Raw genomic sequence first — 27,560 nt, 5'->3', positions numbered from 1 at the left:
TTTCACACTTCCTGTAGAAATGTTATATTTGTGATAAAGCTATTCTTATAAACATCAACTTCTAGAGCAATGTGATTGAGGCAGCACCTGACATGAAGAGGGAGAGTGAGAAAGAATGGTACTTCGGCAACGCTGACAAAGAAAGGAGTGGTCCTTACAGTTTTCAAGAGGTACCTGTCAGCTATGAACTCTCAAACTGGACAAATTGTTTTCATCCTGGTGACAGTGTGTTTAAAATACTGAGAGGGGAAAACTTTAAATGATGTCAAAGTATATTCTCAAAGTAACCCTTTAAATAAGGGTTAAACCTAGATAAGAAATTTGATATTGCGTCAAGAACCACAGCCTTTGGTAAGGCTGCCTACCCCTCCACAACTTTTTTCATGTTTCCCAACAGAATTACAAATACATCAGAATTTCATGCAACTATAGTAGTCTGCCATACAGCAGTTAAAAGCTTGTCTTGAGTGTGTATGTTTAGGAGTAAAGGTAGCTGTGAATGCTGAATCACTAAATGAATCTCTAATCTTACAATAGATGCAGGAACTATGGAACAGTGGAAAGCTGACTTCAAAAACACGTTGTTGGGCTCAAGGTATGGATGGATGGCGACCATTACAGGTTATCCCTCAGTTGAAGTGGTGCTTGTTAGCCAGTGGCCAGCCTGTGTTGAATGAGAGTGACCTTGCCACACTTGTACTCAACATGCTCATCACAATGTGTGGATATTTTCCCAGCAGGTAAACAATTTTCAGCAGAAGTGGTTAACTTTCTCTGGCAGATGCATAAATTGATAAATTCTATCTTAAAGCTTTTATTAGAAACAAAGTAGTATGTTAACAAACTGCAGTAAAGCCTTTTACATAGTATTAATTAGATCTGCAGGCAAATAGTTTGTAAATGAGACAATACTAGTATTGTGAAAAGGACTGCATGAATGCACAAGCCATGTGCATTTCTAACACTTAGTGGTATAGTCTTACGCTTGCACACAGGTTATTGTTTAGCTTAAACTGCTATAATGCATGACATCAAGTCTAACAACAAGTTTGGAAGTTAAAAATGACGACACTGGGTATGATCTCACTAGTGTGGTACTTAGTTGTTCGCTCTTGAAAGAGAAAAGGCACAAGTGTGCTTTCTGCTGTGTCACTTCTTTTTTTTTTTTTAGGGATCAAGACAATGCTATTATAAGACCTCTGCCTAGAGTGAAAAGGCTGTTGTCAGACAGTACTTGCCTTCCTCACATCACTCAGGTATGCAAGTCTTCAAAAATGTATCTAAACTAGCAAAAGTCTGACTTTACTATCTTTGAATACTGTGTGAGTACTTTGTGTGATAAACACATCAAATGACATCTGTAACAAACTGCAAACCTCTGGAAAAGCAGTTGTTTGTTTTACTGGGTGTTACAAATTTCATGGTTTTTCAGCTGATATCTCATTAATAAACACTTATGTCCTTGAAGATACTGAAAAGCCGTCTGGATGTGGTCCTTGGCAACCAGCTGTAGGGGACTCTTGTAGGGGGCTTTGACAAGGTGACCTCCAGAGGTCCCTTCCAACTCTAAACATTCTGTGATTTGAACTTCTAACTCTTGGGCTGAAGTATCCTTTAACTGAAATTCTTGTAAATTTACTGGCTTGTCCCAGTACTGGATTAGTTAAAACTTCAGTTTTGGCTAGGTAACTTGCACTACTCAAGCAGCTAATGTAAATGCTTGTTTGATTGCAGCTACTACTGACTTTTGATCCTATCCTTGTGGAAAAAGTAGCTATACTGCTGTTTCATGTCATGCAAGATAACCCTCAGTTACCTCGTTTTTATCTGAGTGGAGTGTTCTTCTTTATCATGATGTACACGGGTTCCAATGTACTTCCTATTGCAAGGTGAGTAAAAAAAAAACAACAAACAACCTAGAAGTGCCTCTTCACCAGTCATGCTTAGTACTGCTGTTCTAAATGCTCCAGGGAGTGTGGCTTGCTAGAACCAACATGAGATTGCAAGCAAATGCCCTTTACAAGAATCACCTCCACATGGTCTAGTCAGTCACTAAGAAGTGAATTGTTTATTGACCCTGGCAGGGAGGGAATGAGAGCATGTCTGGTCATACGGTTCTAACAGTACAACTAGGCATGGTTTATCATGGAAGAACAAATTGTTAGAAGCTCTAAAGAGTATTAATATAGGCTATTGATACGCTAATGTAGTTTTTGATAGTAAGCAGCTATCGAATGCTGAGAGAACATCTAATAGTCCAGTCTAGTATTGAAGCCTGAAACAGTTAAATTGGTCTGTACTGCCTGACACAGGTGCACTGCACATGCAGGTATCTATTCCAGTTCATTCCACTACTCGTCCTCTAAATTCAATAGTTCATAAAAAGCCATTGTACAATTCCAGTAAGTTTCTTGTGTAGCAAAATGCATTGGGAAATAATGGCATGTTTCCATGATGACTGTAGTGTAACGGGACTGCCCAGCAGTTAATGTAAGATCACCTTGTTTCATCCCTGCAGTGATGATCTAACTGCAGGGAGAGGTTTGTAGGGAAAGGTGGTGCGTGTCTGTTTGATTTTTAGGGTTTTTTTGTGTGGAGAAAGTAAACTTTCAGGAATAGGACTTTCAAGCTGAAACAAAGAACATAAGGCAACATTTATAACACAGGATTGCTTAACTTAAAATTCCCAAGGGTTTGATGGACTTTGTACAGAGATTCATTAATTTGATGCTTTCACTCTTTTATCTCCAAGTAAATGTATGAGACTTGCCAGGTGGTCTGTGTTGGTCTGTTTATCTTTCAAGGGTACTTTAGGTGTCAATTAAACAAAAAATAACTGCTGTTTCTCTTCTAGGTTTTTGAAATACACACATGCAAAACAAGCTTTCAAATCTGAAGAAGTGAGTAGATTGCAAAAGTAACTACCTCTGTTTCCAAATGCTTTTACAAACTGCCTGTAGTTGCTTTAACATTACTTGATGCTTGTTCTTTTTCTGAGTTCTCAGGATTTAGAATTTAAGAACCAAAGGGAAATGGGGGAGGGTTCTTTACATTTCAGGTTGGTTAGCAAGACTGAATTCAGCTTACCTTTGAGGTGACAATGTAATCTCTTCTGTAGACAAAAAGCCAAGATATAGTTCAAAGAAGTATACTTGGACATATTCTTCCTGAAGCAATGGTGTGTTATTTAGAAAACTATGAACCAGAAAAATTTTCTGAGATATTCCTTGGAGAATTTGACACTCCAGAAGCAATATGGAGCAATGAAATGAGGTAACTGTTTTCTGTCGGGGACAAATTATTCTGAACAGTGTCTCATGCTGAAGAGTTCTTGTGTTAGACATTTCTAAAGAAAACCCAAAACACCTGGATTCCATGGTTTCCATTGCTTCCCTCTTTTTGTCTTCTGTATGTTCTGCAATGTTCTGTGTTTACCTTCTGCTTGTATCAAAAATAATAGGGGTGGGGGGAGCAGAATTAGCTGCAGGAAGGGGAATATTTTCTGAACATCTGACAACATGCTTTGCATCTGCTTCTGTCATACTTAAGTTCCTTTTATGAGTGGAGACTTCACTATGTATGTAGACTGCTTTATACTTAGTCTCATTTATTAACAGTAGTTGTCTGGGAGATACACCTCTAATAGTACAATACAATTTTAGGGTCTCCCAAAAAAGAGGTGTTGAGGGAGGGCAAAATGTCACTTTACACTGTTTTTAACACACTTTAATTTCATGGCATTGAAATAGCTTTATAACAGAATAGGACTGGATCCTATTCTGAACCCCTTCTGAAATGTGGGAAACTACTAAGGGAAAATCTTTTCAGAAGAAGTCATTGAACACACTTCTGCAGTCACTGAGGACTGCTTGGCAAGCATTAAACCAAACTTTGTAATTTTTAGGCGTCTTATGATAGAGAAGATTGCTGCTCATCTTGCTGACTTCACCCCTCGTCTTCAAAGCAATACAAGAGCACTCTACCAATACTGTCCTATCCCAGTTATCAACTATCCACAACTGGAAAATGAACTGTTCTGTAATATTTATTATCTCAAGCATCTTTGTGATACACTCAGATTTCCAGACTGGCCAATTAAAGATCCAGTAAGTAAGAAGTATTTTAGGATTCGTTTAGTTCTTGATTTTTTCAGAGTGGAATTTGTAACAAAAATTAAGGAAATCAAATGCTAGGTTGTTTTAAATAACTGATTGATCTTGACTTTCAGTTCATAAGTGCAAATATGTTAAACAGTTCTTTATCTTGAAGCAAAACAGTCTTCATGCCAAATAGCAACATGTTAAGCATATCCTCCTTGTGGCAGCTACTAAAATAGAAAAGTAAAGCATCCAAGAAACTTCAGATAGTGTTTCAATGAACCTCACGTGGTGGTGGGGTGGGGGTGAGAAGGGATCACTTGTAGGTTCTCGTTTGTCCATGCTGGACAAGAAACTGAGCTAACTTGGTATCAGTGTGTGAACTGGTGAATCCTTTCAGTACAAGTCTATGATCTAGATCTGTCTAAGCAGCTTTACTTATTCATGTAGCTCTATTGCAGTTTATGTAGTATTGAGATGTGAGGCAGGTGTAATTTAAAGTGATTTTCCCCTCTTTTAACATGACTCTTACATAGACATTTTAACCTTAAAGTGCTCCTTAACTTGAATAAAATACAGTGCTGCAGTGAAACAAAGTCTTAATTGCTTCCTGACTGCAGGGGGAACCATAATTACTGAAGTGGGTAGGTCTAGGTCTTTGAACTTAGGGTATCGGATGATAAAGATTCATTAATAAAGCATCACTTTTTTAAAGATGATGACGTGTACTGGTGTCAGTATAAATGAAACACTAATGAATTGTAATTACGTAGGTTAAACTGCTGAAAGATACGCTAGAAGCTTGGAAGAAGGAGGTAGAAAAGAAACCACCTACCATGTCAATAGATGATGCTTATGAAGTCCTTAACCTTCCCAAAGGACAAGGCCAGTAAGTTGTTTTCAGTATTTTAAGTTGTAGAATTACTTACATAAACTCCATACACTGAGCAAACTGCGGTTTCTTATGATAGTACTTGCAGCCAATTAGTGGTACCAGTTCAGTGCACCTACTTCTCTTGCAGTGGAGGATTGCTTTATCTAAAAAGAAACTAAGTTTGAAAACCCAACTCCAGTGTTTGAGAGAATAGTTGTCAAGGGTTCAGATAAACTGAAACTGGGGAGAAAATGTTCTGAGCTTCAAAGTATTCACTAGGTAGTTTTACAGGATAAACAGACCCATAGTGAGCAAAGAGCATGGCAGAAATTGACTGTATTCAAAGTAGAACTTGGTTTCTCTAATCATCCTTCTTACCCCTGCCAAATATTGTCCTATTTCTTGGTGATAATATCCTTAGGATTTTTTACCTTCTATCTCACCACTGGTTTCTGACTTCAGGCCTGTAGAGGAGAACTAACAGCACTTTGTATTCATCCTTCAAGAACAGTGCACTTGCTACAAATCACAAACTACTACTTTTACCACTTACAGCTTATTTAGGGTCTTCATTTTGAAGATTCAGGGACTTTGTGCACCTTCTGGTTAGTATATTCAGTACTAAAATGCTTTGAATTTCTAAAATTTCTGTTCTGTGGCCACATGATTACCCCTGTTCAGTGTCAGTTGATAAAGCAGAATTTTCAAATTGAAATATGAGCGCTATGTAGTTTTCACTTCATTGCAGTTACTACTAGTACTGCTGTCAGAATTCAGGCTTATTCTTAGGTTGTTACTCAATGTAATGGGACTTGTTTTCTCATAGGCATGATGAAAGCAAGATCAGGAAAGCTTATTTCAGGCTGGCGCAAAAATATCACCCAGACAAGAATCCAGAAGGCAGGGTATGTACAACACAAATTTATGGTGTTAAAGGTGGGGACAAGTTCAGCTGTTATGTGTACTAGAAATTCTGAAATGCCCACTTAATTTTCTTTCTTCCTTTTAAAAGCGATGCCCTAGATGAATACTAGAATACAGATTAATACTATGAGTGATTTAACTGATGTTAGTCAAGGAATATTAGGATTCCTACAGTAAACTGATGTAATCGGGTCATACCCACATGTTGGAAAGTGTCTGGTTTGGAGTTAACACAGGACCTAAATAAGCTAATTACTCCCTTTCAGAAACAGACTGCATCCTCTACACACTCTTACAGTCAATTAAACTGTACTTACTACTTTTGTCATAGTGGAATTGACATAGTTTTAGGCTCTTGCCTATGGCAGAGTTTAGGAGACAAAATTGATCTGTGAGTCAGTGTTGAGATATTTTCTGAAGTGTAATAAGACAATAAAACTAGTGTTGTGGCTAATAACCTGGAATGTTTTACTTTACCTGTGTCTAAACTGATGCTACAGACTTGTAGTAATTTAGGGGGTTCTTAGCAATTTTTAAGATTATTCTTCTTTATTTGCAGGATATGTTTGAAAAAGTTAATAAAGCATATGAGTTTCTATGCACAAAGTCTGCCAAGGTGATAGATGGGCCAGATCCAGAAAACATAATTTTGATCTTGAAAACTCAAAGCATCCTCTTCAACAGGCATAAGGAAGGTAAGCATGCTGTCTCAGAATGTTCATTTCTTTAGTGGTTATTGCAGTTGGTTTTAATCTCCCCTGCTCTTCAGTCTGTGTTCTGTTTATCTGATTTCTGGCTTGCCACAGCATTATGTAGCTATAGTAAAGGACTTCAAAATAGGACTTTTTCTCCTGTGAAATAAATCTACAGTAAAACTTAATTCAAGAAAGCACAAATAGCTTTTTGAAATTCTCTGCTCCAAAACTACTCAGTTTGAATCTTCCTCTGTATATACCTTAGACTTACAGTTCTATCTATGTAGAAAAGTCCCCACTAGTATTCAGTTACCTAGATGGCAGATCCTGGGTATAAATTGTCTCACTTTTAATAGCCACAAGTGTAATCTTGCAGAAATTGACTAGTGTTCATCCTCTGGTGAGTAGGCTGCAACACTAGCTGTTTCGCAGCCCAACTAGGAAAGAGGGGTAGCTAGAATACCCTAACCCTTGGCTCTACCTACAGTCTCTGGCTGGCCGTTGCCGGCATGCCCATGTCTTGCAGAGTCAGTGTTCTGCTACTTAAGTGTTACATTAAAATGGTAAATTAAGAACCTTGTATGCATTCATAGCTCTGTCAGTTGTATGGAGGCAGTGACTACATCAGTGTGGAGTAGGTCAGCTCTGTACTGCAAGATGAAATTGTTCTTTAGTACTGCTGACCCCTAAAGGAATGAAAAATATAATTGTTTAAAATAGATTGCCATGTCAAACTGGAAAAGTTATTATAGGCTTATTGTTAGACAGCTTTGCCCGTCCGAGGCTAGGATTGTAGTTGTGTTTCTCAGAAGATAGACAAGCATCATTTGGAAGACTCTTGAGCCTTGCTGAGCTGGAGATAAATCTTTTTAATCTTAAATGAGTTCTTTCTATCAAGCTCTGTTAGCTTCTAGCATGAATGGTCTTACGTAAAAAGGCGTCAGATTGCATGGACTGCTCTAGTCTTGCTCCAATTTTCCTGGGCATTGGCTTGCTTTGACACTTAGTCCTTGCATATCTGATACATCTTCAACTCATAAGTGTGCCATGGTTTAAATTGCTTAGACACTGCATATATGTAAACTTTGACTTTTTTCTTTCAGAGTTGAAACCTTACAAGTATGCAGGCTATCCTATGCTGATAAAGACTATTACCATTGAAACATCAGATGATCTTTTGTTTTCCAAAGAATCTCCTCTGTTGCCTGCTGCAACGGAACTTGCTTTCCATACTGTCAACTGCTCAGCATTAAATGCAGAGGAACTGAGAAGAGAAAATGGAATTGAGGTAAATGGGAAGAAATTTAGTGAAATTATTTACTTTTAATTTTCCACAGCTAAAAATCCTATATCATCAATGCATAGGATATCAGATGCAATTGACAATTGCTTTTAGCCTTGTTGAGACACTTGTCCATTCTTAATGTCTCTTGATGCAGCAGAAGCCTCCTGCAGAGGATCCCTCTCTCTGGACCTTGGTTTGTCTGTTGAACTGTGAATAAGGAAACTACATATGATGTTTCTCTACTTCTTTACAAAACTTTGAGAGCTTTTGCATTCTGTATGTGAAAAAATAGATGAAGGTGAACAAGTCACTTGCGCAATGAAAAGCCTTTCTGTTTGTATTAGAATCAGTCATTTAAGTTGGAAAAGACCTTTAAGATAAGAGTCCAACCATTAATGTAAGACTGCCAAATCCCACTAAACCATGTCCCTAAGTGCTGCATCTACACATTTTTTAAACACCTCCAGAGATGGTGATTCTACTGCCTCCCTAGGCAACCTGTTCCAATGCATGATTCCCCTTTCTGTGAAGATTTTTTCCTAATATCCAATCTAAACCTCCCTTGGTGCAACTTCAGGCCATTCCCTCTTGTCCTGTTGCTTGTTACTTGACAGAAGAGACTGGCACTCATTTTGCTGTAGCCTCCTTTCAGGTAGTAGTACACAGTGATGAGGTCCCTCCTAAGCTGCCACCTCTCCAGGCTAAACAACGCCAGTTTACGCAGCCACATCTCATCAGACTTGTGCTCCAGACCCTTCACCAGCTCTGTTGCCCTTCTCTGGGAACACTCTAGCACATTTGTGTCCCCCTTATAGTGAGGGACCCAAAACTGGACATAATATTTGAGGTGCAGCCTCACCAGTGCCAAGTGCAGGGACACAGTCATTTCCCTTGTCCTGCTAGCCATGCTGTTTTGGATACAAGCCAGGATATTGTTGCCCTTGGCTACCTGGGCACACTGCTGGCTAATGTTCAGATGGCTGTTGACCAGCCCCCCTGGGTCCTTTTCTGCCAGGCAGCTTTTCCCCACCACTCTTTCCCGAGCCTGTAGCATTGCGTGGGGTGATTGTGACCCAAGTGCAGGACCTGGCACTTCTTGTTGAACCTCATACAATTGGTCTCGGACCATCAATCCAGCCTGTCCAGATCCCTCTACAGAGCCTTCCTACCCTCAAGCAGATTAACCAACACTCCCCCCTCCAGCTTGGGTGTCATCTGCAGACTGACTAAGGCTTTAGCTCACATGTGGGAATGCTATCAACTCAAAAAGCACCGAAGTCTAGTAGCAGCACTTGCAAGGAATTTTGGTCCTACAAACTATTTGAGCAAGCAGCAGGCTTGGCCAAATGTTTCCCTTCTGCCATTAACAATGGGTTAACCAGCTAATGTTTTATTTCTGCCAGCATTATTCAGTTTTTGTTGTGACTGAACTTTGTTCATCATCCAATCCTCACAGGTATTGCAAGAAGCATTTAATCGTTGTGTAGCAGTCTTGACTCGTTCTAGTAAACCAGATGATATGTCTGTACAGGTAGGTTGCAGCAACTTTGACTGTATCAGCTTCTCAGAAGGCAGTATTTATGTGTGTATATATACATAATACAGTAAAAAGTGTGGTTTTATATAATATGGATATAGTATTACATATGTTAAATAGGATTGTAAACATATTTTCCCTCCACTTGGAACCAATAAATTACTGCTTTTTTTTAGGTGTGTGGCTATATTAGTAAGTGTTACAGTGTAGCAGCTCAGTTTGAGGAATGCAGAGAGAAGATTACAGAAATGCCTAACATCATCAAGGACCTCTGTAGACTACTGTATTATGGCAAGGTAAGAGCTCCTTTCCTTTACCTAAATGGGTATTTAACTATTATGATTAGGGGAACGCTCACCTTTTAAGGTGGCAGATAAAATAATTGCAGAGAGTGATGAAATCCTTCTGTCAGATCCCATCTAATCATTACAGGATACAGAACTCTAGTGCCTTGTTCGCAGCACTTGTATTTCAATCCATTTGGTGCACTTAAAATGCACTCACTACAATGATTCACTACTTCTTGCTTTTTTATTGATACGTCTACCTGACTAGCTGACCGTACTAAATCGGCAGATTAGAACAGAAGGGCTAGATCTTGCATTAAGGAGACTTCTAAATCAGCATAAACTCTGGGAACAATATTCAAGAAGTTTTTGATCCCATTTAGCTCTTTAGAACTTGCCTGACATTATATAAATGCTGAATTTTGAACTAAAGGAAAGCTTGTCTTGAACTTTTCATACAGGGCATGTGAAAACAGAAGACTCTAAAATCAGACTGTAGTAATTGATTGTAAGATGCTTGTGTGTTCTCTAGTCCCTGCAGAATATGTGTTACCATAAAAAACTCACGTCGGAATCTCTGCCAGCTTCTTGAATTGTTTTTCCACCAGTTCAAAGGAAGAGCACTTCAATAGTTTCATGTAATTAGAAATAAGCATTGATGAAGGATGCAGACTAATTAACTGGTTTTTGGCTACCAGACGCATGTTGTTCCGAGTACTTCAATTTTCATCTCTGTGCTGCTTAGATAGTACTCTAGAATTAACAAGTTTGGGCTTTTAAGTTTTTGGTAAGGAAGCTAGTTAGCTTTTGTTGGTCACAAGTACTAAGGCAAACTTTTTTTTCCTTCTTCAGAACATACCACGAGTAGCTTCTTTGGGAGTAGAGTGTGTTAGCTCCTTTGCCTTAGATTACTGGCTACAAACACACTTGTTCCAAGCTGGAGTTCTCTGGTACTTACTGGGTTACCTCTTCAACTATGACTATACGCTAGAAGAGAGTGGTATTCAGAAAAGTGAAGATTCAAATCACCAGGTAATGTTAACAAGGTGCATGTTCTCAGAAACTAATGGTTGTTGCTTGCCATATCTTTCTAACAAAGTAAGTGTATTCAAATACTTATTAGAATCATTATTGTTCATGTAATTCAATATTAACAGAGCAGTTTTGAAAGGGAATTTTGTGTAGTAGTGTAAACACTGTTATTTGGGGTTTGTTTTTTCTTTTTTTTTTTTTAGTGTAGCTTGTGTGTTGAGTTCAAGCTGCCAAACCCTGTAGCTTATTAGAAACTTAATGCAAGAGATGTTCTCTACAGTGATAGTAAAAAAGTAAATTTGTGCTATCGGAAGAAAAGGTCTGTCTGAAGCTCAGCTGAAGGGGTTGTCTAGTGACACATGAACTTAACCTGAAATGTCTGCTTCAGGACAGTATTGTCCCTTTGCCCCACAGCTATGTAAGTGGCTTCACATTTCCGTTTCCTTAAATGGTGACACTCTCAGTATGGCACTTTTTCCTCAGCTACTGGATGAAATGAACTTTAAACAGTATTGTAGTTATTAACTCTTCTGTCACTATCATAAAAGGTTTATTATGCTGGTATTTGACTGTGCTAGCAGGAATAGTTGTCTGGTCAGAAGTTATTACACTAAATAGCTTCTGTAGCTTTCACCTCATCTTGATGGCCCCAGTTTTTCCTACTTACTAGTGCTTATGTCTAACTGCATTTATCAAGCCCACGACACAGTTATCATACTGCACTGTTCTGCAGCACCTAGTGTTTTGTTAGACAATGCATAATTAGCAATGGAGATAAATAGATAATACAAACTGTTTGTTCTGGTGCCAAAGTGTTGAACAACTCTTTCTGGCTATTGTGATACTTCTTCAATAAGCCATGGGGCTTTTTTTTACAACTGTCTTTGTATTTTTCAGGAGGTAGCAAATAGCCTTGCTAAGCTCAGTCTCCTGGCCTTGAGTCGCCTTGGAGGGTATCTCTCTGAAGAGCAAGCTACACCTGAAAACCCAACGATCAGGAAAAGCTTGGCTGGAATGTTGACACCCTATATTGCAAGGAAACTTGCTGTGGTCAGTCCTACTGAGGTAAGCATCTGTTGGCCAAACCTTTCTCTAGCAATTTATGGAAGGAGTATCTGGTAGCTTCTAAAACACTGAATGCTCTTAGACCAACCTGATACAGAGAACAGCAGTATAGTTTTTCTTTGCAGTTGGATTAACTGCAAGGAGAAGAAGCTGGTTTAGCCTCAAACGCTATAGACAGGAACAGAGGCCTATAGAATATTTGTGAAACAAATATGGGAACGAAGAAGTTGGGTTAATTGTTGAAGGCTTAGGGATGTAATGATGATGGAGAGCAAAGGTTAAACTTCTCTTTAAAAGTAGTGCCGAGGAAGTCATCTACAAAGAGGTACTGCAGGTAGCTGCTGCTCACTGTCAAAAATAGGAGAATCTGAAGTAAGTGTGGCTCAAAGCAGGATAAAGAAAAACTAAAATATAGATTGTACTGTACCAAATAATTTACGCTGTTTTTCCAGTATGAGGGATACTTGACACTTAAGTTGCTTATGAAATCAGCTTGGTTATTAATGAGATTGGATTAATTTGTCATGATGCATGCAGATTACTATGCATAATGACCCACAACTGTTATAAAAATGTTACATTGTGTAAATTCCTTATTTCCTAGACTCTGAAGGTGCTTAACAGTAACACAGAGAACCCCTACTTAATCTGGAACAATGGGACTAGAGCTGAATTACTTGAGTTTTTGGAATCTCAACAAGAAAGCATGATTAAGAGGGTGAGATAATCTTTGCTTTAAATCTCACTAGTAATTTTTAAAAAAGATTTCATGTTTTGGTACATCCACTTGTAATGCTGTGGTACAGTTAATACAAGTATCCCTTGTTGTCTACTCCTAAGTCACTTCCTTCATTCGGCAGTCATAAAAAGAAAACAAAGAGTTTGCTTGTCTACTTCCTGGACTTCTGTTAAAGCCTTAAGTGTTCTGTACAGTTATGGTTTGTCATTATTGGGTTATAGCTTTACACTTTCTACAAGATTACTTTCTGTCTGAGCTTGTGCTGCTTATCTCTGCTTAAAGGGTGATTGTGACAAGAGCTATGGATCTGACTTTGTCTTCAGTGACCATGCAAAGGAACTTATTGTGGGAGAGATTTTTGTTAGAGTCTACAATGAGGTCCCTACCTTCCAACTAGAGGTGAGAGATAGCTAAAACCTTCCTGTTGAAACTAGCGTTTGGAATGTTAGTTCTTCTTTATCTATCAGTGCAAACAGCATATAAAATTTCCTTCAACATGATCAGCATCTTACAGGTTATCTCTGTGTCCGAGCAGAATAAATTAAAAAGAACAATGAGTTTGTCATAAGATGTGCTGCTTCAGATGTCTTAATGCCTTTTCTCTACAAGCTTGCACTGCAGGTGCTTGGGCTTATTCAGTAATTCCAGGAGGCAGTGATTCTGCCTAGTGGCATTGCTATCCATCCATATATATGGACAAATGTACACCTTAAGAGTGCTGTTGAAGTAGTGGCAGCTTTCTTAAGGGTATGTGTAGGTAGAAATAGAGCTAATGTTGTCCAGATGTTAGTGATCATAGTAGAAAAGTGCTTCCTGTCTGGAAGAAAGGTATATGTGAAATGTAGAAAAGTTATTCAGATATACTTTCCACGAGTGTGAATACTGTTACATCCCACACCTAAAAATGCTCTCATCTCTAACTTAAAGGTTCCTAAAGCATTTGCTGCAAGCCTCTTGGATTACATAGGCTCACAAGCACAGTACCTTCATACGCTAATGGCAATAACACAGACTGGGAAAGTAGAGTCCAATCAACATGGAGATCGGTTACGGAGAGTTGAAATGGCTCTGGAGGCTCTGAGAAATGTGATAAAACACAACCCAGGTAGGCTTAAAACTGAACTACCCCGATAGGCCGCCTTGGGGACAACCTCAAAAACTGCAGACCTCTGTGATCTTTATCTTCTAGTGAGAAGGAAGCTTGTTTTGCTGGCTAACAGACTTTAGCATTGTTGATAAGCTGTATAGGCTTGGTTTTATTTGGTGGGGTTTTTTACCCCCTGGAGAATGTTATCTGTAGATGTATTAGTTTTGTGTGAAGTCCCAGCCTTATCTAGTTTCTTTCTTGAAATGCTGGGGTTTAACTCTAGTTCTAGCCTGTTACCAGGAGGACTTGGATGAAACTTTCTGCAGTCCTTCAAAGCATCTTCACTTGATTTTTAAACTTCCTTGCCTCAAAAAGAACCTCCTTGAGCAGAGTAGTGCATACTACTAAACACATAAAATGTTAGGGCCTTACTAAAGCAGGAGGAGAAGATGCTCTTGAGAGTGGGCGGGTAACACCAGCCAAGATTTATAAGCCGGTGTCAATGTACAGATTGGAAAAGCCTGAGAAACATGATTAGGATGTTCTCCTGTGGTATTATATGGTAGTTCTGAAAGCCACTTGTGTTATTATCATGGCTTCTAATACAACTGGTTAGGTTGCTTCATACTGCTTTCTCTGTATTTGGCGACTATAACCCTGAAGGCAGCTGTCATGCAAATCACAACCCTACTGTGAGCTGGGAGAGTCAAAAAGGGCAAGTGTATTTGAAGACAAGAAGTACTCATCAATGATAAATGAAGTAACTACACTTGTTTAGTTGTCTTAGTTGTTTTGTAAGAATGCAAGTAGCTAGGTAGTCCAAGAACTAGCTCAGTCAGTTGACTCAGTCAGTACCCTCTGCTTTTGAAATATTTTTGACCTGAGACATTACGGAAGCTAGATTATTAGACAGGACTTCATAATTTTCAAATTCTGTAGCAGGTGCTGTCCTGTAGGAGCTGTTAAAACTACTGTGACTTTCTATTTAGACACAGACTTGGGAACACCTCTCTGTATAGTGAAATGTGCGCTTGGGATAGCTGGCAGTGAATACTTGGGCTAACTTGAAGAGAATAACTTATTTGGTCTCTTGCAGGTTCTGAGTGTGAATGCATAGGTCACTTTAAGTTGATATTCTCCCTTCTGCGTGTTCATGGAGCTGGCCAAGTGCAGCAGTTGGCTCTGGAGGTAAAAAAACCCAAACAAAATAACAAAAAAACCCTGAAAAAAGACACTTTTAAAAGCCCCCAGAGCCCCCTGTCTGGATGCTGTATATAATGAGAATAAACAAACCTGATTGTGTAACTGTTAGAATAGTACCTTAAATGTATGAAGACTGGTGTTCCAAGGTGTCAGCTCCTCTGGGGGGGAACAAGTGATAGCTTTTTGCCTGAGTCCTTGCTCCCTTTTTCCCTGAGGTGACAAGACAATCTGGTGGTAGGGATAAATATCGTAAATACTAGTTATGTTGGCCAGTGAGGTGACTGACTTCATACACTGCATCTTTTGAGCAATGTCTTAATAGCTGGTATATAATCAAGTGCTGTTTCTGATCTTTTACAGGTAGTAAACATAGTAACAAGTAACCAAGAATGTGTTAACAACATTGCTGAGGCAATGGTTCTGGCTAACTTACTGGCACTCCTGCATTCCTTACCTTCAAGTATGTACCATACAATTTTTAGTCTTGCAAGGCAAAGGGTTTCCAACTTAGAAATCAATTAGGATGCAGCTGGCTGAGCTTACTACTGAGTTTTAGGTTAGAACGGCGTTACAGTGGGGATGAGTAAATAAAAAAGTTGTTTGTCTTAAATCTGAGAGATGAAACATGAATTGCAGATATTCAAATCATGTTTGAATTGTGTAGTATTTTGTTGACCAATGCTCTTAAGGAATTTAGGTGATAAACATTTAACTAAGAAGTTATGCTCTACTAAAATGTATGATTCATTTGATGTTTCTTAACTGGCTGAATTTAGCCAGAAAGCCCTGAGCTTGCAATTGTCATAAGCTTTATTGTGGTTTTGCTACAGCTTTCTGTTAAGATCTGTTTAATTCATCTTTGATTAGTTAAGAACTTTGTGCCATATAGACTATTAACAGTTTTTATTTTGACAGGTCGGCAACTTGTCCTTGAAACATTGTATGCTTTGACGTCTAGCACAAAAATAATTAAAGAGGCCATGGCAAAAGGTACAGTACTACATTGAAAGCAAATATTTCTGCAGCACTGGACTTAAAGTAAATACAATGGCTGGCCAAATTGTACTCTTCCCTCTAGAACAATCAATGAGGAATTGGTGAATTCATACTACTTGTGACCAGAAAAAAATTTGAATGTTTTTCTGTCTCTTTGTACAGGTGCTTTAATCTACTTACTAGATATGTTTTGCAACTCAACTCATCCACAAGTCCGAGCCCAAACAGCAGAGCTCTTTGCCAAAATGACTGCAGATAAGCTGGTGGGTCCAAAGGTAAGAATCTTAACAGCTCCCATTGGAACACTTATCTTGATATTACCCACCCTTCTCAAGACGGAACAAAAAAACCTCTTCTGCGACTGAAAGATTCGTGTGAAGAGCAATCTGGCTCTTTCAAAACAGTTAACTCTTAATCTGTGAGCAGGTTTCTAGAAGCAGTTGTATTTATTGTAACTACTATAAGCAGTTCGACTTCCATTTGTAATGACTTCAACTATAGATACCTAGATTTCAGACCTGTCACTGGCTATTGCTATTTAAAATGATAGCACTATCTTATCTGGTGGTGTTGTGTTCTAGCAGTTGACATTCAAGCACTACAAATAACTGGACTTCCTTGAGTTCTCTCTCTGTCACTTTTTCTCATGGTATACTAAATGTCAATTCTACTTGTCTGTTGTAGGTTAGGATTACACTGATGAAATTTTTACCTGGAGTCTTCATGGATGCCATGAGGGACAACCCTGAAGCTGCTGTTCACATCTTTGAGGGAACTCATGAAAATCCTGAGTTAATTTGGAATGATGCCTCCAGGGAGAGAGTATCAACAACAGTTCGAGAAATGATGCTTGAGTATGTGGAGACCTACTGACTAAGCATTTCCTTATCTGAGACACTTTTAGTGGCAATAAACCAGAGTTGCTATAGAAGAACTGTCAGACAGAGCTTTGCCTTTAAAAAGTAGAAGCCTTGCAAGCCAGACTTCGGTGAAAAGGAACCTGTTCACTGTTTGTATATCATACCTGTAACTCAGTGACGCAGGTGCGGTTTGTGCACAATCCAGCTATTTGCTCACTGCTATGAGATTTGGGAGGGGATTACAATGAGGAGAAAATGGGGTTTAGAAACTGGAAGTACTTCACAAAGGTGGAGGGAGACTGAGATGTCAAGTAAGGAACAACTGCTTCTTTTACTGCTTGCTAAAACTTACTTTCTTTTTAAAGGCACTTTAAACTTCAGAGGGACAACCCTGACACTAACTGGAAGGTAAAAGCATACTGTTTTGCTTTGAGTGCGTCCAGGGAGACTGTAAACCAGCTAATAATATATGCATCCATGTAACTCTGACAGGCTTTCCTTTTAAAATACCAACAGGAACTCACTGGTGTGCTCACATAACTGTATTGAATGGATGCTTTTGTTACTAGTTATACCTTGAAATCACACACTGTATTGCCAGCGGTTTTGCCAGTAATACTCTGAATTTTCTCATAGGTAATTCTAAAAATTGTCAACAGTCAGCAACAAAGGAGAATATAATTTTGCTAGTGACTGTCACTTACTATGTAGCTGTAGTAAACTTGATCTTGGTAGATGTTCAGGTATTTTAGTAAGCTACTGAGTCTCAAATTATTGTCCTGAGCCATTCCATCACATCTGGCCAGTCAGTGAGATGTTTCAGTATTTCTGTAGTATTTCTCAATATCTGGGAGAGGGCAGACGTGACTTCCAATAGTAGTCTAGTTCAGCCTTAAAACCACTTCATGTGTTCATGTGCAGGATGGCTATTTTGGTGCAGGTCGGAACTGGAAACTTCTTTAGGTTGATGGTGAAAAACCTTCCCCTGAAGTGTGCAAGAAAGGAAAGGACTGTTCTATCAGTCTTGTTGCTGGTGCTTCTTTTGAACTAGAGTTTACCACTGGTGTAGTTTAGACTGAGTTACTACCTTTCTTTGAAAGAAGAGTCCACTGTAGTAGTAGTGCCTGCACCATTCTTTATACACTGATTTCTTACCTCACACCTCTTCACGATAGTGTTTATTAGTCTTGCATAGTTCAGTTTTGGAGAATACAGTTAGTTCAGTGACCCTTGCTGCTTAGTCATGGTGTTATGAATTAGTCATGAATTGCAGCTCTTGCAAATACCCTTGCCAGTAACTCCTACTTTATAATTCAACAGCTGCCTGAAGACTTTGCTGTGGTGTATGGTGAGGCAGAAGGTGAACTTTCAGTGGGGGGAGTCTTCCTAAGGATTTTTATTGCCCAGCCGGCCTGGGTTTTACGGAAACCAAGAGAATTTCTCATTGCACTGTTGGAAAAGTTTACTGAACTACTGGAGAAAAATAACCCCCATGTAAGATGATTTTTGTGATTCTGCTCTTTGAATTTGTTTAGTAGTCTTAAGCTTCTGGTCTTCAGTATCCGATTAACTTGAATTCTCGCACTTTCTTCCCAACACGAATGATTTTTTTTTTTGTCTATTTTCTGACTCTCTAAAGTGTGTAGATAGGTTTAGGCAACTTCTGAACATGAGTCAGTGCTTTTTAAGTCCCTGAAGCCACAGAACTAGCTTCAGTAAGTTTTAGAAGCTTATTTTGTGGTAGAGATGAGGTCTAACAAATGAAGTGTCTTCAATTAATCTATGACTGACCAACCTAAGAAAATGCCACTTGAGCTGAAATTTTTTAGGTAGTGCAGAATTTGACACTTCTAGTGTCCTTCTGCAACACTAACTTCCAGCTCTAGTGTAAATTGTGACCTATACAAGGCTGCCACATAACCATTAGTATAAAGCAGAAAGACTAATGTGTTACTCTTGAACATTGTCAAACTGTAACTTAATGATATTACTAAAACCTGAATTTGTTAAACAGTGTTTAGACTCTGGGTTAGACTTGCAGGGAAAGAACTAACCTGTATATTGTATAAAGCAGACTTCTTTGTAATAAAGAAGTGATAGCAGTTTGTGTAGGCATGCAGAATACAGCAAGTGCAGTGAGTGCTGCTGCACAGGCTGCAGAACCCTTTAATGATTCGGGTTGTCAGCCTAAACATCCGTTCTATCATGCTTCCACCAAGCAAAATAGCACATATGCTGCTGTGCATGCAGAGGCTGCAGCCAGACACTGGCTTCTCCAGGTACCAGAAATAGTGCCTAGAAACTTCCGTGATCTGTGTTCTTGAAACTAGCGCATGCCTGTCACTACTGGAGCTGATCATGTTCTTCTAAACTTCTTGTTCTAACAACTTCAAAGCATAGTGACATGATACAAGCATTAGGGAAAAAGTCTACAATACAGAGCATGTGAGAAATGTTACTATTATGGTGATACATAAGCCTTTACAGAGTTATACTTTCTGCTGCTTTTTTTGTTTGTTTGTTTTCTCCAGGGGGAAACTTTAGAAACCATTACCACAGCAACTGTGTGCCTGTTCAGTGCCCAGCCTCAGCTAGCTGATCAAGTTCCTCCGCTTGGTCATCTTCACAAGATAATCCAAGCTATGAATCACAAGAACAATGCCATTCCTAGAAGTGCCATTCGTGTCATTCACATACTGTCTGACAATGAGGTACTAAATCATTTAAGTGCTCAAGGGGAGAAAAAAACATAACTGGAGTTACTTGTGGTGTTTAGTATTGTTCCTAGAAGGGTGTTACTGTAACTATAAACACTGTGTACCAGGTGAATGGGGACTTGAGGCTAATTAATGGGGAATTGATAGATTAAAGACCCTGAGATATTTATGGTCTTGGCTGACCGTATTGGTCAGAACTGTCAAGCTGAGTGTAAAAAAAAAAAAAAAACAAAAAAAAAAAACAAAAAAAAAAACACCCAACAAAAAAACCCACCTGTTTCTGTCTCTGCAGCTTTGTGTTCGAGCAATGGCATCACTAGAGACCATTAGCCCTCTCATGAATGGAATGAAGAAGAGATCGGATATAGTTGGTGTAGCATGTGAAGCACTTAATCGAATGTTTCAGAAGGAACAAAATGACTTGGTAGCCCAAGTAAGTAGTACATTCTCAAGCTGTAAGTTTGATATTTTTATATTTCTGTATCTAAACTGTTCTTAAGAACAGAGGTACTGTTCGGTATGTGTCCGTGAGGCTTCCTAGGAGCCATCTAACTAATGTATTTTTCATGTTGGAGAAGTCAGAAGTCGGTTCTTTACCAAAAATGTAGACCTGCTCAAGGATGTTACCCGAGCAGTGAAGCTCAATGTGTAGGATGGTGTTGGCTTGTCTCTGCTGAGAAAGCATAACATCGGAATGCTAGCTAATGCGATGGAGTTTACATCTAGACAGGGCAGAACTGCTGGACAGTGTCTTTGCTTTCTCTTGTATTGTATTTCATGCAGCTCAGGAAAAACTGACTGGCATAAACGTAATAGCTGCTGGCACTTCTGGTTCACACTAGTGCTAGTGATATAAAACATCTGAACAGAGCTTTCTAGTCCATGTTAAAGCAACTCATCTGGGTATATTTGCAGGCTTTGAAAGCAGATTTGGTCCCTTACCTTCTAAAGCTGCTTGAAGGTATTGGTCTTGAGAACCTGGAAAGCCCATCTGCCACTAAAGCTCAGATTGTTAAAACTCTGAAATCCATGTCTCGCAGCCTGCAGTATGGAGAACAGGTAAGTACTGACAAGTCCTTGACTGGGTTTTGGACACATGGAAGTTCAAACTCTGAACAGCCTTTGTTTGGTATTATGGCTGTCATGTACATCATTCCACCTAAAATGTTAACACGATGTAACTACAAAATCACTATGGGTTTGGAACATCTCCATCTCTTGTGGAGAAGTCATTGGTTCAATGCATGGGAAAGAAATGCAAGCAATGAGAAAGACAAATCCTAAATCCAGAAATGTTCTGTAAGGTAGTAGGCTTCTACTGACAGCTCTTCACAACTTGGGTTAGAAATGTAAATTGTGTTTTGGTGTCCATGTCCCCCCCCGTCGTCCGTCGTCCCTGTCCCGTCCGTGTGTCGTCCGTCCCACCCCCCCCACCCCCCACCCCCCCCCCCCCCCGGATAAATACCGTTGTAGACAATTGCAGCAGTGCTAAGGATGTAAATTCAAGTTGGTGACTTGTCCCAGTAACTGTTAATTCTTGGTGCCTTTTGCTTGCCCCTCTGTTGAAAACTTTAAGGGGAGGGAAACTGGGATTAGGTCTCTCCTCCAAGTTGGCCCTATCTCACTTTCCTCTTCTACCTTGGCTCTAGATGCGTGGCAAGTGGCTGCTTGCAGGGTGCTTTTCCTTGTCACCTAACTGGGCAATGAGGGAGGTAGTCAAACCACTAAATGACTTCTTTACGAGCTCTTCTGCATTATGCATTCAGCTGCACAATTCAAATGGGAAAGCAGGTTGCTGTAGTCACCTTGGAAATGTGTGATTCCACATTGCAGCCTGAACTACTGCCGTGCTGTCCGGTAATCTCTTCAGAGTGGTTTGGTTCTAGAAAATGAGTCTATTCCCCTAGAACGCTACAAATGTCACTTGCTCACTCTGTTAATGTCTTCAAATACTGTAGGTAAATGAAGTTCTGTCTCGTTCTTCTGTGTGGAGTGCCTTTAAGGATCAGAAACATGACTTGTTCATTTCTGAGACGCAAACAGCAGGATACCTCACAGGTTAGCAAATCTTTCCTATTTGTCCTGAATCGTACTGGAATGTTGCTTGTCACTTGACTCTGGAGATACTGTTACCCTCAGGATCTAGTGCCATCACATGGCCTGAACATTCAAAACTGTAAAAATCCAGTGAGTTTTTAAAACACTTAGAAAAAGCCTAACTATTTTGTGGTTGAGGCTGTATTTTGCTGGATAGACATTGCTGTACCTACTTCTAAAATAGCAGAGCAATGGAATCTGGACACAGGCAAGTCTTGCAAGTACCCTGTAGTGATAAAGCAGAGGTGCAATTGGAGTAATGAATGACAGTAGCTTTCCATGCTTTCTCAGGATCAGTCTGCTTTAGGTCGAGAACAAACTGTTTTCCAGGGTTAGGGGGAGGAGTAAACTTTGTTCAAAGTCACTTAGACTGTATTAATTGTGCCATGTGAATTGTGTTGCTTTAGCGCGTTAGGTGTGTAAATGTAGTATTGGAAAAGTTTGAATGTTAATAGCTCGTTCAGATCGTGAGGCCATGTTCCAGTCGGTCTGTGTGCTCATAGGGCCTTTCTCCGGTGGGAACAGCCTCGTGCCTGTACTTGGAGCTTGTGGTGTATACTTCAAAGCACCTGTGATGCACTCTGGTTGAGTCCCCTGCTGGTGCCACCAAGAGTAAAGTGGCACTCCAGGGTCACCGCCTCAGTGCCGCTAGCCGTGTAGAAGAGCATTCTTGCTGTGTGTGCAATTGATGTGAACTTCCTCGCTGGTAATGGGACAGCGGGGACGTAACCCTGGGACAGTTAGGTCACAGCAAATCAAACTCTGGTGCTTCCTTCTCTCACATGCAGCACTTGATACATACATGTTTAATGATTGCGTTCTGCGGTATCACAGTCCAGAGCTTTGCTATCACAGATTACTTGCTATATCTGAAATATATACTGAAATATATACGTAAATACTTTACGTAACGATATTGCAGCAAACTTTGTCTAAAGCAACACATTATGAAACCACCTGACTCCTCAATAGCCATTGGCTGAACAATCATTTGGTCTTTAAAAGTTTAGCCTCCCAGGTAAGTTGTGACAAGTAAACATGAACACTTCTGTGTGCCACATGGAATGTGCCTCATCTAACCCAATATAGGAATCGTAAAGCTTTTGAGTGTAACTGTACCGATGAGGTATAAATCAGAAGACTGCATAGACAGGAAAGTTATTCTTGCAAGATACTCGCGTGTATTTTTAGAAAATGAAGCAACAACCTTTCAAGTCAGGAATTCAGCATTTGTTTAATACTTTGAGAGTAGGTATATTGCAACACTTGATGTGTTTTTCCACACAGGAAAGACACAGTGCTTTAGCTCTGAGCAAATTTTCTGTTTATTGCACCATCTACTGTCGCTTAGACAAAAGAACGCTTGATTCAGTTGGTACTGAATTTCCTTGGTATTTCATAAGTACTGTAAAACTAGAAGTATGAAGTAAATGCTGGCTAAGAACTGAAACTATAAGAGATGTTGTCAGGCTTGAGACGGGGGGCAATACAGCTATCCAACTGCCCTAAGGCCTGTGCTGCATTTAAATAGCATAATGTTTAAGTGCTTGCAGATGTAGAGTGAAGGTGCTGTACAAATGCAAAGTATAGATGAAAACTAAACAACAAGCTTTATTTTTAACCTGCTTTATCTTGTATTCTGCCTTATGTCTTGCTTCAAATTGCTTTGCTACTTGCACTTCCCTTGAAACTTCCCTTGCCTATTTCTCTTCCCTCAGGTGTCTCTTCTCCTTCCCTTCTAACTGGCAGCAGTCCCCTTCACCTGAGAAGCGGGCTTTAGATCTGCTCTGCCAGGCAGCTTGCTAACTTCTGTGTAGCTCTCTAAAGCAGGTAGATACCATCTTGCAAAATGCATGCTGCACTTGCTGCATTCCAAGTAACAGGTGCATGTCGTAGAACTGTAATTTGCGGTCCCAAACTGCAAAACGCCGATAAACTTGCCTTCAAGCACACAGGAGCAGAAAACTAACAACTGCAGTGGCTGAGACTTGCTGGTGCTACAGGTGAACTAAACTTCTGAATGGAAAAGTTTGAGCAATGAGAGAACTAGTGGAATTTTGGTGCTAGGACATGTAGCAGCGGGTCTGGCTCTTCACAAGTGCCACTGATGGGCTGGCAAAGAGAAGTCACCTTCTGAAGCCAGAGAGCTTGGCTTTTGTTTTTGTTTTTTTTTTACCAAAAGTCACTGCTTGCTTTGCTCTCCTGCTTGCAGTAGTAGTATAGGACTCGTTGTAAGGAGACAGACCATGCTCTGATGTTCTGGCTCCAGGCTGTGGTGTGAGAAGGGGAGGGTGGGGCATGAAGGAGCAGTAAACTTGGGAGAACTCAGCGCGGATGACATAAGGGGGGAGGGTAAAGGACCCAGCGGAACTTACCATGTTAAAGATCGGCACTGTAGGCTGGTGGTCTCATACCAAGCTGATCACTGCATTGATGCAGGAACATGCTGCAAGTTGGCAGTTTTCTACAGCCATTGATCTGGTAAGAGTTGCTGTTGAAACACCTCACGCCGCAATAGGAGTTTAGTCTATTTGTGGAAAGCTTCTATAGGACTATAAGCTTTGAGGGAGAGGGGCTTTGTCTGCAGTGCGGACCTGATTGCCCCTGTAGTAACAGTCATGGAGACTTATTAATGGGAAGGAGTTCTGTATCTCCAGTAGTTTGTGCACCCTGGGAATGCTGTTACTTTTTCTAACTGAAGGCACAAAGAGCTGCCTAGACAAGCATAAGGCAGTTCGGCTCGTTCATGGGGCAGCCTGTTGAGCTTCCTTTAAATATACAGCTGGGAAAACGTTTGCAACACTGAAAGCATAGATGTGGAGCCCAGCAGTGGAATGCACGCCTCAATCACTTCACCTTGGCAGCAGGTTCTTTCCCGAGCAAAGGAGGGCCACCCCTCTTTACTGCCGCTTCCATGGAGGAAGGTCAGATGGGTAACTGTGGTGGTCGGGGTGCTTTTGTAACTTACTTGGTAATAAATAGGAATAAAGCAAGTCAGAGAATGGCTTCCACAAGCTACTCAGTCCACTAAGATGCCTTAATTCCTAGTGTTCCTGGATTCCAAAGAATCTAAATGAAAACTGTTAAATGTTCTTGGTTTAATGTGTCTGGCTGACTCTGGATGATTTGGGTGTTACCAGAGGGAATAAAGCTGTGCAGTCGTTCCTTAGCTTCAGAACTAATCACCAGTGTTCTGTTTTCTTCCCGAAAGGCCCTGGAGTTGCTGGTTACCTTACTGCAGGGACGACGTCATCTGTAATGCCCAGTGTACCACCCCCAGTAGACAACGAAGTGGGAGATGTCAGCTAAGGACTGGAAATCCTTGTGAAAGAGACAAAGGCAGACAGGCCAGTGATGAGGAACAGCACTTTCCTCCGACACATTGAAGTGAACTTACTGCCTTTCCAAGTGTTTATGACAGTGTTATTCCTTTTTCTATGACTGTTTTGTTTTTGTTGGGTTTTTTTAGGAAAAAGTTGGTGATACTATCTATCACACTGTAATACAAGAAAGCACTCTGTGGATCAACTGAAATGGGTACACAAGATTTTTTTTCTTGTCGTACGTAAGCACATTTTGTTCCTTTGTATTTGTTTACAAGACTGTGAATCAAACTTTCCTAGTTTTTATATTTTATTAATTAGCATGACTGGAGTTGAGCTACAGTCTAGAGGAATTGGGCTAAAATCACTTTGACCTCACTGACCCCCCCCCCCCCCGAAAGGGCATCCCTTTTCCTGGTCTGATGTGATCACTCCCATTGAACATGACACGTAAAGGGTTTGGCCCTGCACCAGTTCACTGATGTCCTTAATCATTAACATTATCTTCTTCCCCGAGATCAAACAGATTTAGACATTCATATGTATAACTGGCTTGACCAAATTGACAAAGCTTCAGCAAAAAACCTTAAAGTTGACATGTTATGTAAGAAATTAGTGTAATTGTGAAATGTTCTATACATTATCCAGTATATAAAAACTTTCTATATTGAGTGTACATTATACAGATCATTCATATGTACATAAAATTTTAAAATAAAGGGAATTAAGAGCCTTGTTAATGAGATAAAGGTGGTGTTCTTATGTAGATGTCCTTTGAAGGTGTGGGAAATGAGGGTGAGCCAGAGACCTTAATTTTCAGTGGGATTAAACAGGATTCCTGGGCATTCTTGCTTGGCAAAAGACAGCGTGCAGATGTTTTGCTCCAGGCTGTTGACTCCTAAACCACAGGTAGTGGTACAGCACAGGTTGTTTTGTACTTGAAATGCACTTCAGCCACTGACTTGCTGCTGTTCTTGACTTCTTAAGAAGCATTCCAGGCAGGAAGCAAGAGGAAACTTAAGATGGATGGAAATACAAACAAGAATTACTGCTTTCTAAAAAGAGATTATAATCTTGGTTTTAGGTATAATGAACGGAGATGAGAGAAACATATTTGTGGGAAGCATGTGGTTCTAGGTACTCTGAAACTAACCACCCTGACTGACTTCAGCAGCTCTAGCTGGGACACCCTTCCGATGAACACTTGGCTGCAGGCTCATCCTGAAGATGGAGCCAAAGGCGGCGTGTTCTCTCCAAGCTCCAGCACTATGCTAGGGTGGTTTGTTTGTTCATGCAAGAAGTAAAAGCTTGTATTCTTAAGATAATTGTTGATCAACCCCCTATAAGCTGAAAAGTGATTGTCTTAACTTTATAGGAAGTAGACCTACTGCCGGCACAGTATGCTGGGAGCTGCCTGGTGCTGTTACTGTACGGCGAAGTTCTTGTAATTAATGTCAAAGAGTGTCATTACAGGAGCAGAGCTGAGAAACTCTTGACCTTTGAGAACATCACAAAGGTGTATTGGGCATAAATGGCAGAGCCTGTTTTGGTAGCAGAGGTGGCCGTGAACTGCCCTGGGCTGGTCCCGGCTGGTTCCAGCCAAAACTCAGTCCCTCAGAGGGGAAGGTGCTGCCTGTGCTTAGATGTATTTAAGAAAGAATGGGAGCAGCTGGGGCCAGGAGACAACTTTGTGTGAGGATGCACAAAAGGGGCACCTCTAAGGAAGAATGTGAGAAGATTTATTTGGAGAAAGCAAGTAGAGGAGTAAAAAGTGAGGAGGAGCAGGCAAACAGCTACACCCTGACCCCAGCCTGCCTCCCTTGAGGAGAGGTGGGGGAAGGACTGAGCATAGCATTAGTGCAAGGGGTGGCAGCTCAGAGCAGGAGCTGGGCAGGAAGGTGTGGGACTGCAGGTGAGCTTTGGAAAGGGAAAAGAAAGGCATTAACCGAAGTGCTTAAGTCTCATTTAATAAAAAAACAAAAGTTTATCCTAGCTTGCAATAAACAAAATGGGGTGAAACTGCCAAATCAAAACTGCTTTGCCTACAATAAAAGGACAAAGGCGGCTTTGGCTCAGAGCAAATAAAGCACTTCAGGCCTCTTTGAAAACAGTCTTTATTTCATGTTATAAAGAACCCAGACAAATTCTGGTCTTAACATTGGCATTCTGCAAATTTTTAAAAGTGTGTAAATTTAAAAAGTGTGAAAATTTAAAAAAAATTTAAAATTACTATACTCCTGATTACTTGTAATTAATTACTGTACTTAAAGTGAGCAAATAGGTATTGCTTCAAGCTAGAATCAAGTTTTTATATTCATCCTATCTTACCTTAAACATTATTGCACGGAACAAAATTCTAAGTCTTCCAACCATTTCAGATGGCTTTATGTTGACATTAGATTTTTGCAGTTAGCTGCTTGGACTGATCAAGTAGTTCCAACTTTGCAACTGTTGAGAGATGAACTTCATCCGGCCCGTCCGCCACGCGCAAGGTCCGTATAGAAGCAAACCTGTGTCAGAAGAGCCAAATTAGGGGTAGATTTCTAATCGTGCCACAGCAGCAAGCCACTCTGACCGCAGAAGTTCTTAGTACTGTTTTTGCCACAGCCACCCTCTTAGCTCTTCTCACAGATACTATTGTTATCACACAGGAGATATTACAGCAAAACCTTCCCGGCAGGATTGAGATGTGTGGGCTGGAAATTCCAAAGGCTTGCCTCTCCCCAAGGCCCTAAGGGAGAA

General features: G+C 40.2%; 2 protein-coding genes across 5 annotated transcripts in view; one reads left to right on the top strand and one right to left on the bottom strand.

Annotated features, from left to right (window-relative positions):
• The window catches only part of DNAJC13 (DnaJ heat shock protein family (Hsp40) member C13), a 55,525-nt gene extending 29,967 nt beyond the window's left edge, over nt 1-25,558 (top strand). For both annotated transcript variants that reach the window (XM_055708692.1, XM_055708691.1), the window contains 30 exons: nt 66-170; nt 538-740; nt 1,172-1,256; nt 1,735-1,889; nt 2,855-2,900; nt 3,119-3,273; nt 3,905-4,106; nt 4,871-4,986; nt 5,798-5,876; nt 6,455-6,590; nt 7,694-7,878; nt 9,332-9,406; nt 9,589-9,708; nt 10,552-10,731; nt 11,629-11,796; nt 12,401-12,514; nt 12,818-12,934; nt 13,463-13,640; nt 14,719-14,810; nt 15,186-15,285; nt 15,741-15,815; nt 15,984-16,096; nt 16,506-16,675; nt 17,047-17,089; nt 18,002-18,175; nt 19,213-19,392; nt 19,691-19,831; nt 20,314-20,457; nt 21,357-21,456; nt 24,707-25,558. In XM_055708692.1, the coding sequence (XP_055564667.1) occupies nt 66-170; nt 538-740; nt 1,172-1,256; nt 1,735-1,889; nt 2,855-2,900; nt 3,119-3,273; nt 3,905-4,106; nt 4,871-4,986; nt 5,798-5,876; nt 6,455-6,590; nt 7,694-7,878; nt 9,332-9,406; nt 9,589-9,708; nt 10,552-10,731; nt 11,629-11,796; nt 12,401-12,514; nt 12,818-12,934; nt 13,463-13,640; nt 14,719-14,810; nt 15,186-15,285; nt 15,741-15,815; nt 15,984-16,096; nt 16,506-16,675; nt 17,047-17,089; nt 18,002-18,175; nt 19,213-19,392; nt 19,691-19,831; nt 20,314-20,457; nt 21,357-21,456; nt 24,707-24,804 (3,849 nt within the window). In that variant the 3' untranslated portion in view covers nt 24,805-25,558. The remainder of the gene's footprint in view (nt 1-65; nt 171-537; nt 741-1,171; nt 1,257-1,734; nt 1,890-2,854; nt 2,901-3,118; nt 3,274-3,904; nt 4,107-4,870; nt 4,987-5,797; nt 5,877-6,454; nt 6,591-7,693; nt 7,879-9,331; nt 9,407-9,588; nt 9,709-10,551; nt 10,732-11,628; nt 11,797-12,400; nt 12,515-12,817; nt 12,935-13,462; nt 13,641-14,718; nt 14,811-15,185; nt 15,286-15,740; nt 15,816-15,983; nt 16,097-16,505; nt 16,676-17,046; nt 17,090-18,001; nt 18,176-19,212; nt 19,393-19,690; nt 19,832-20,313; nt 20,458-21,356; nt 21,457-24,706) is intronic.
• A 1,211-nt stretch (nt 25,559-26,769) lies between these two features.
• The window catches only part of ACAD11 (acyl-CoA dehydrogenase family member 11), a 33,995-nt gene continuing 33,204 nt past the window's right edge, over nt 26,770-27,560 (bottom strand). For all 3 annotated transcript variants that reach the window (XM_055708697.1, XM_055708696.1, XM_027814833.2), the window contains exon 20: nt 26,770-27,328. In XM_055708697.1, the coding sequence (XP_055564672.1) occupies nt 27,214-27,328 (115 nt within the window). In that variant the 3' untranslated portion in view covers nt 26,770-27,213. The remainder of the gene's footprint in view (nt 27,329-27,560) is intronic.

The sequence above is a fragment of the Falco cherrug genome, chromosome 4 (genome assembly GCF_023634085.1).
Source record: "Falco cherrug isolate bFalChe1 chromosome 4, bFalChe1.pri, whole genome shotgun sequence".
Lineage (NCBI taxonomy): Eukaryota > Metazoa > Chordata > Aves > Falconiformes > Falconidae > Falco > Falco cherrug.
This window is presented reverse-complemented; position numbering and strand designations above follow the sequence as displayed.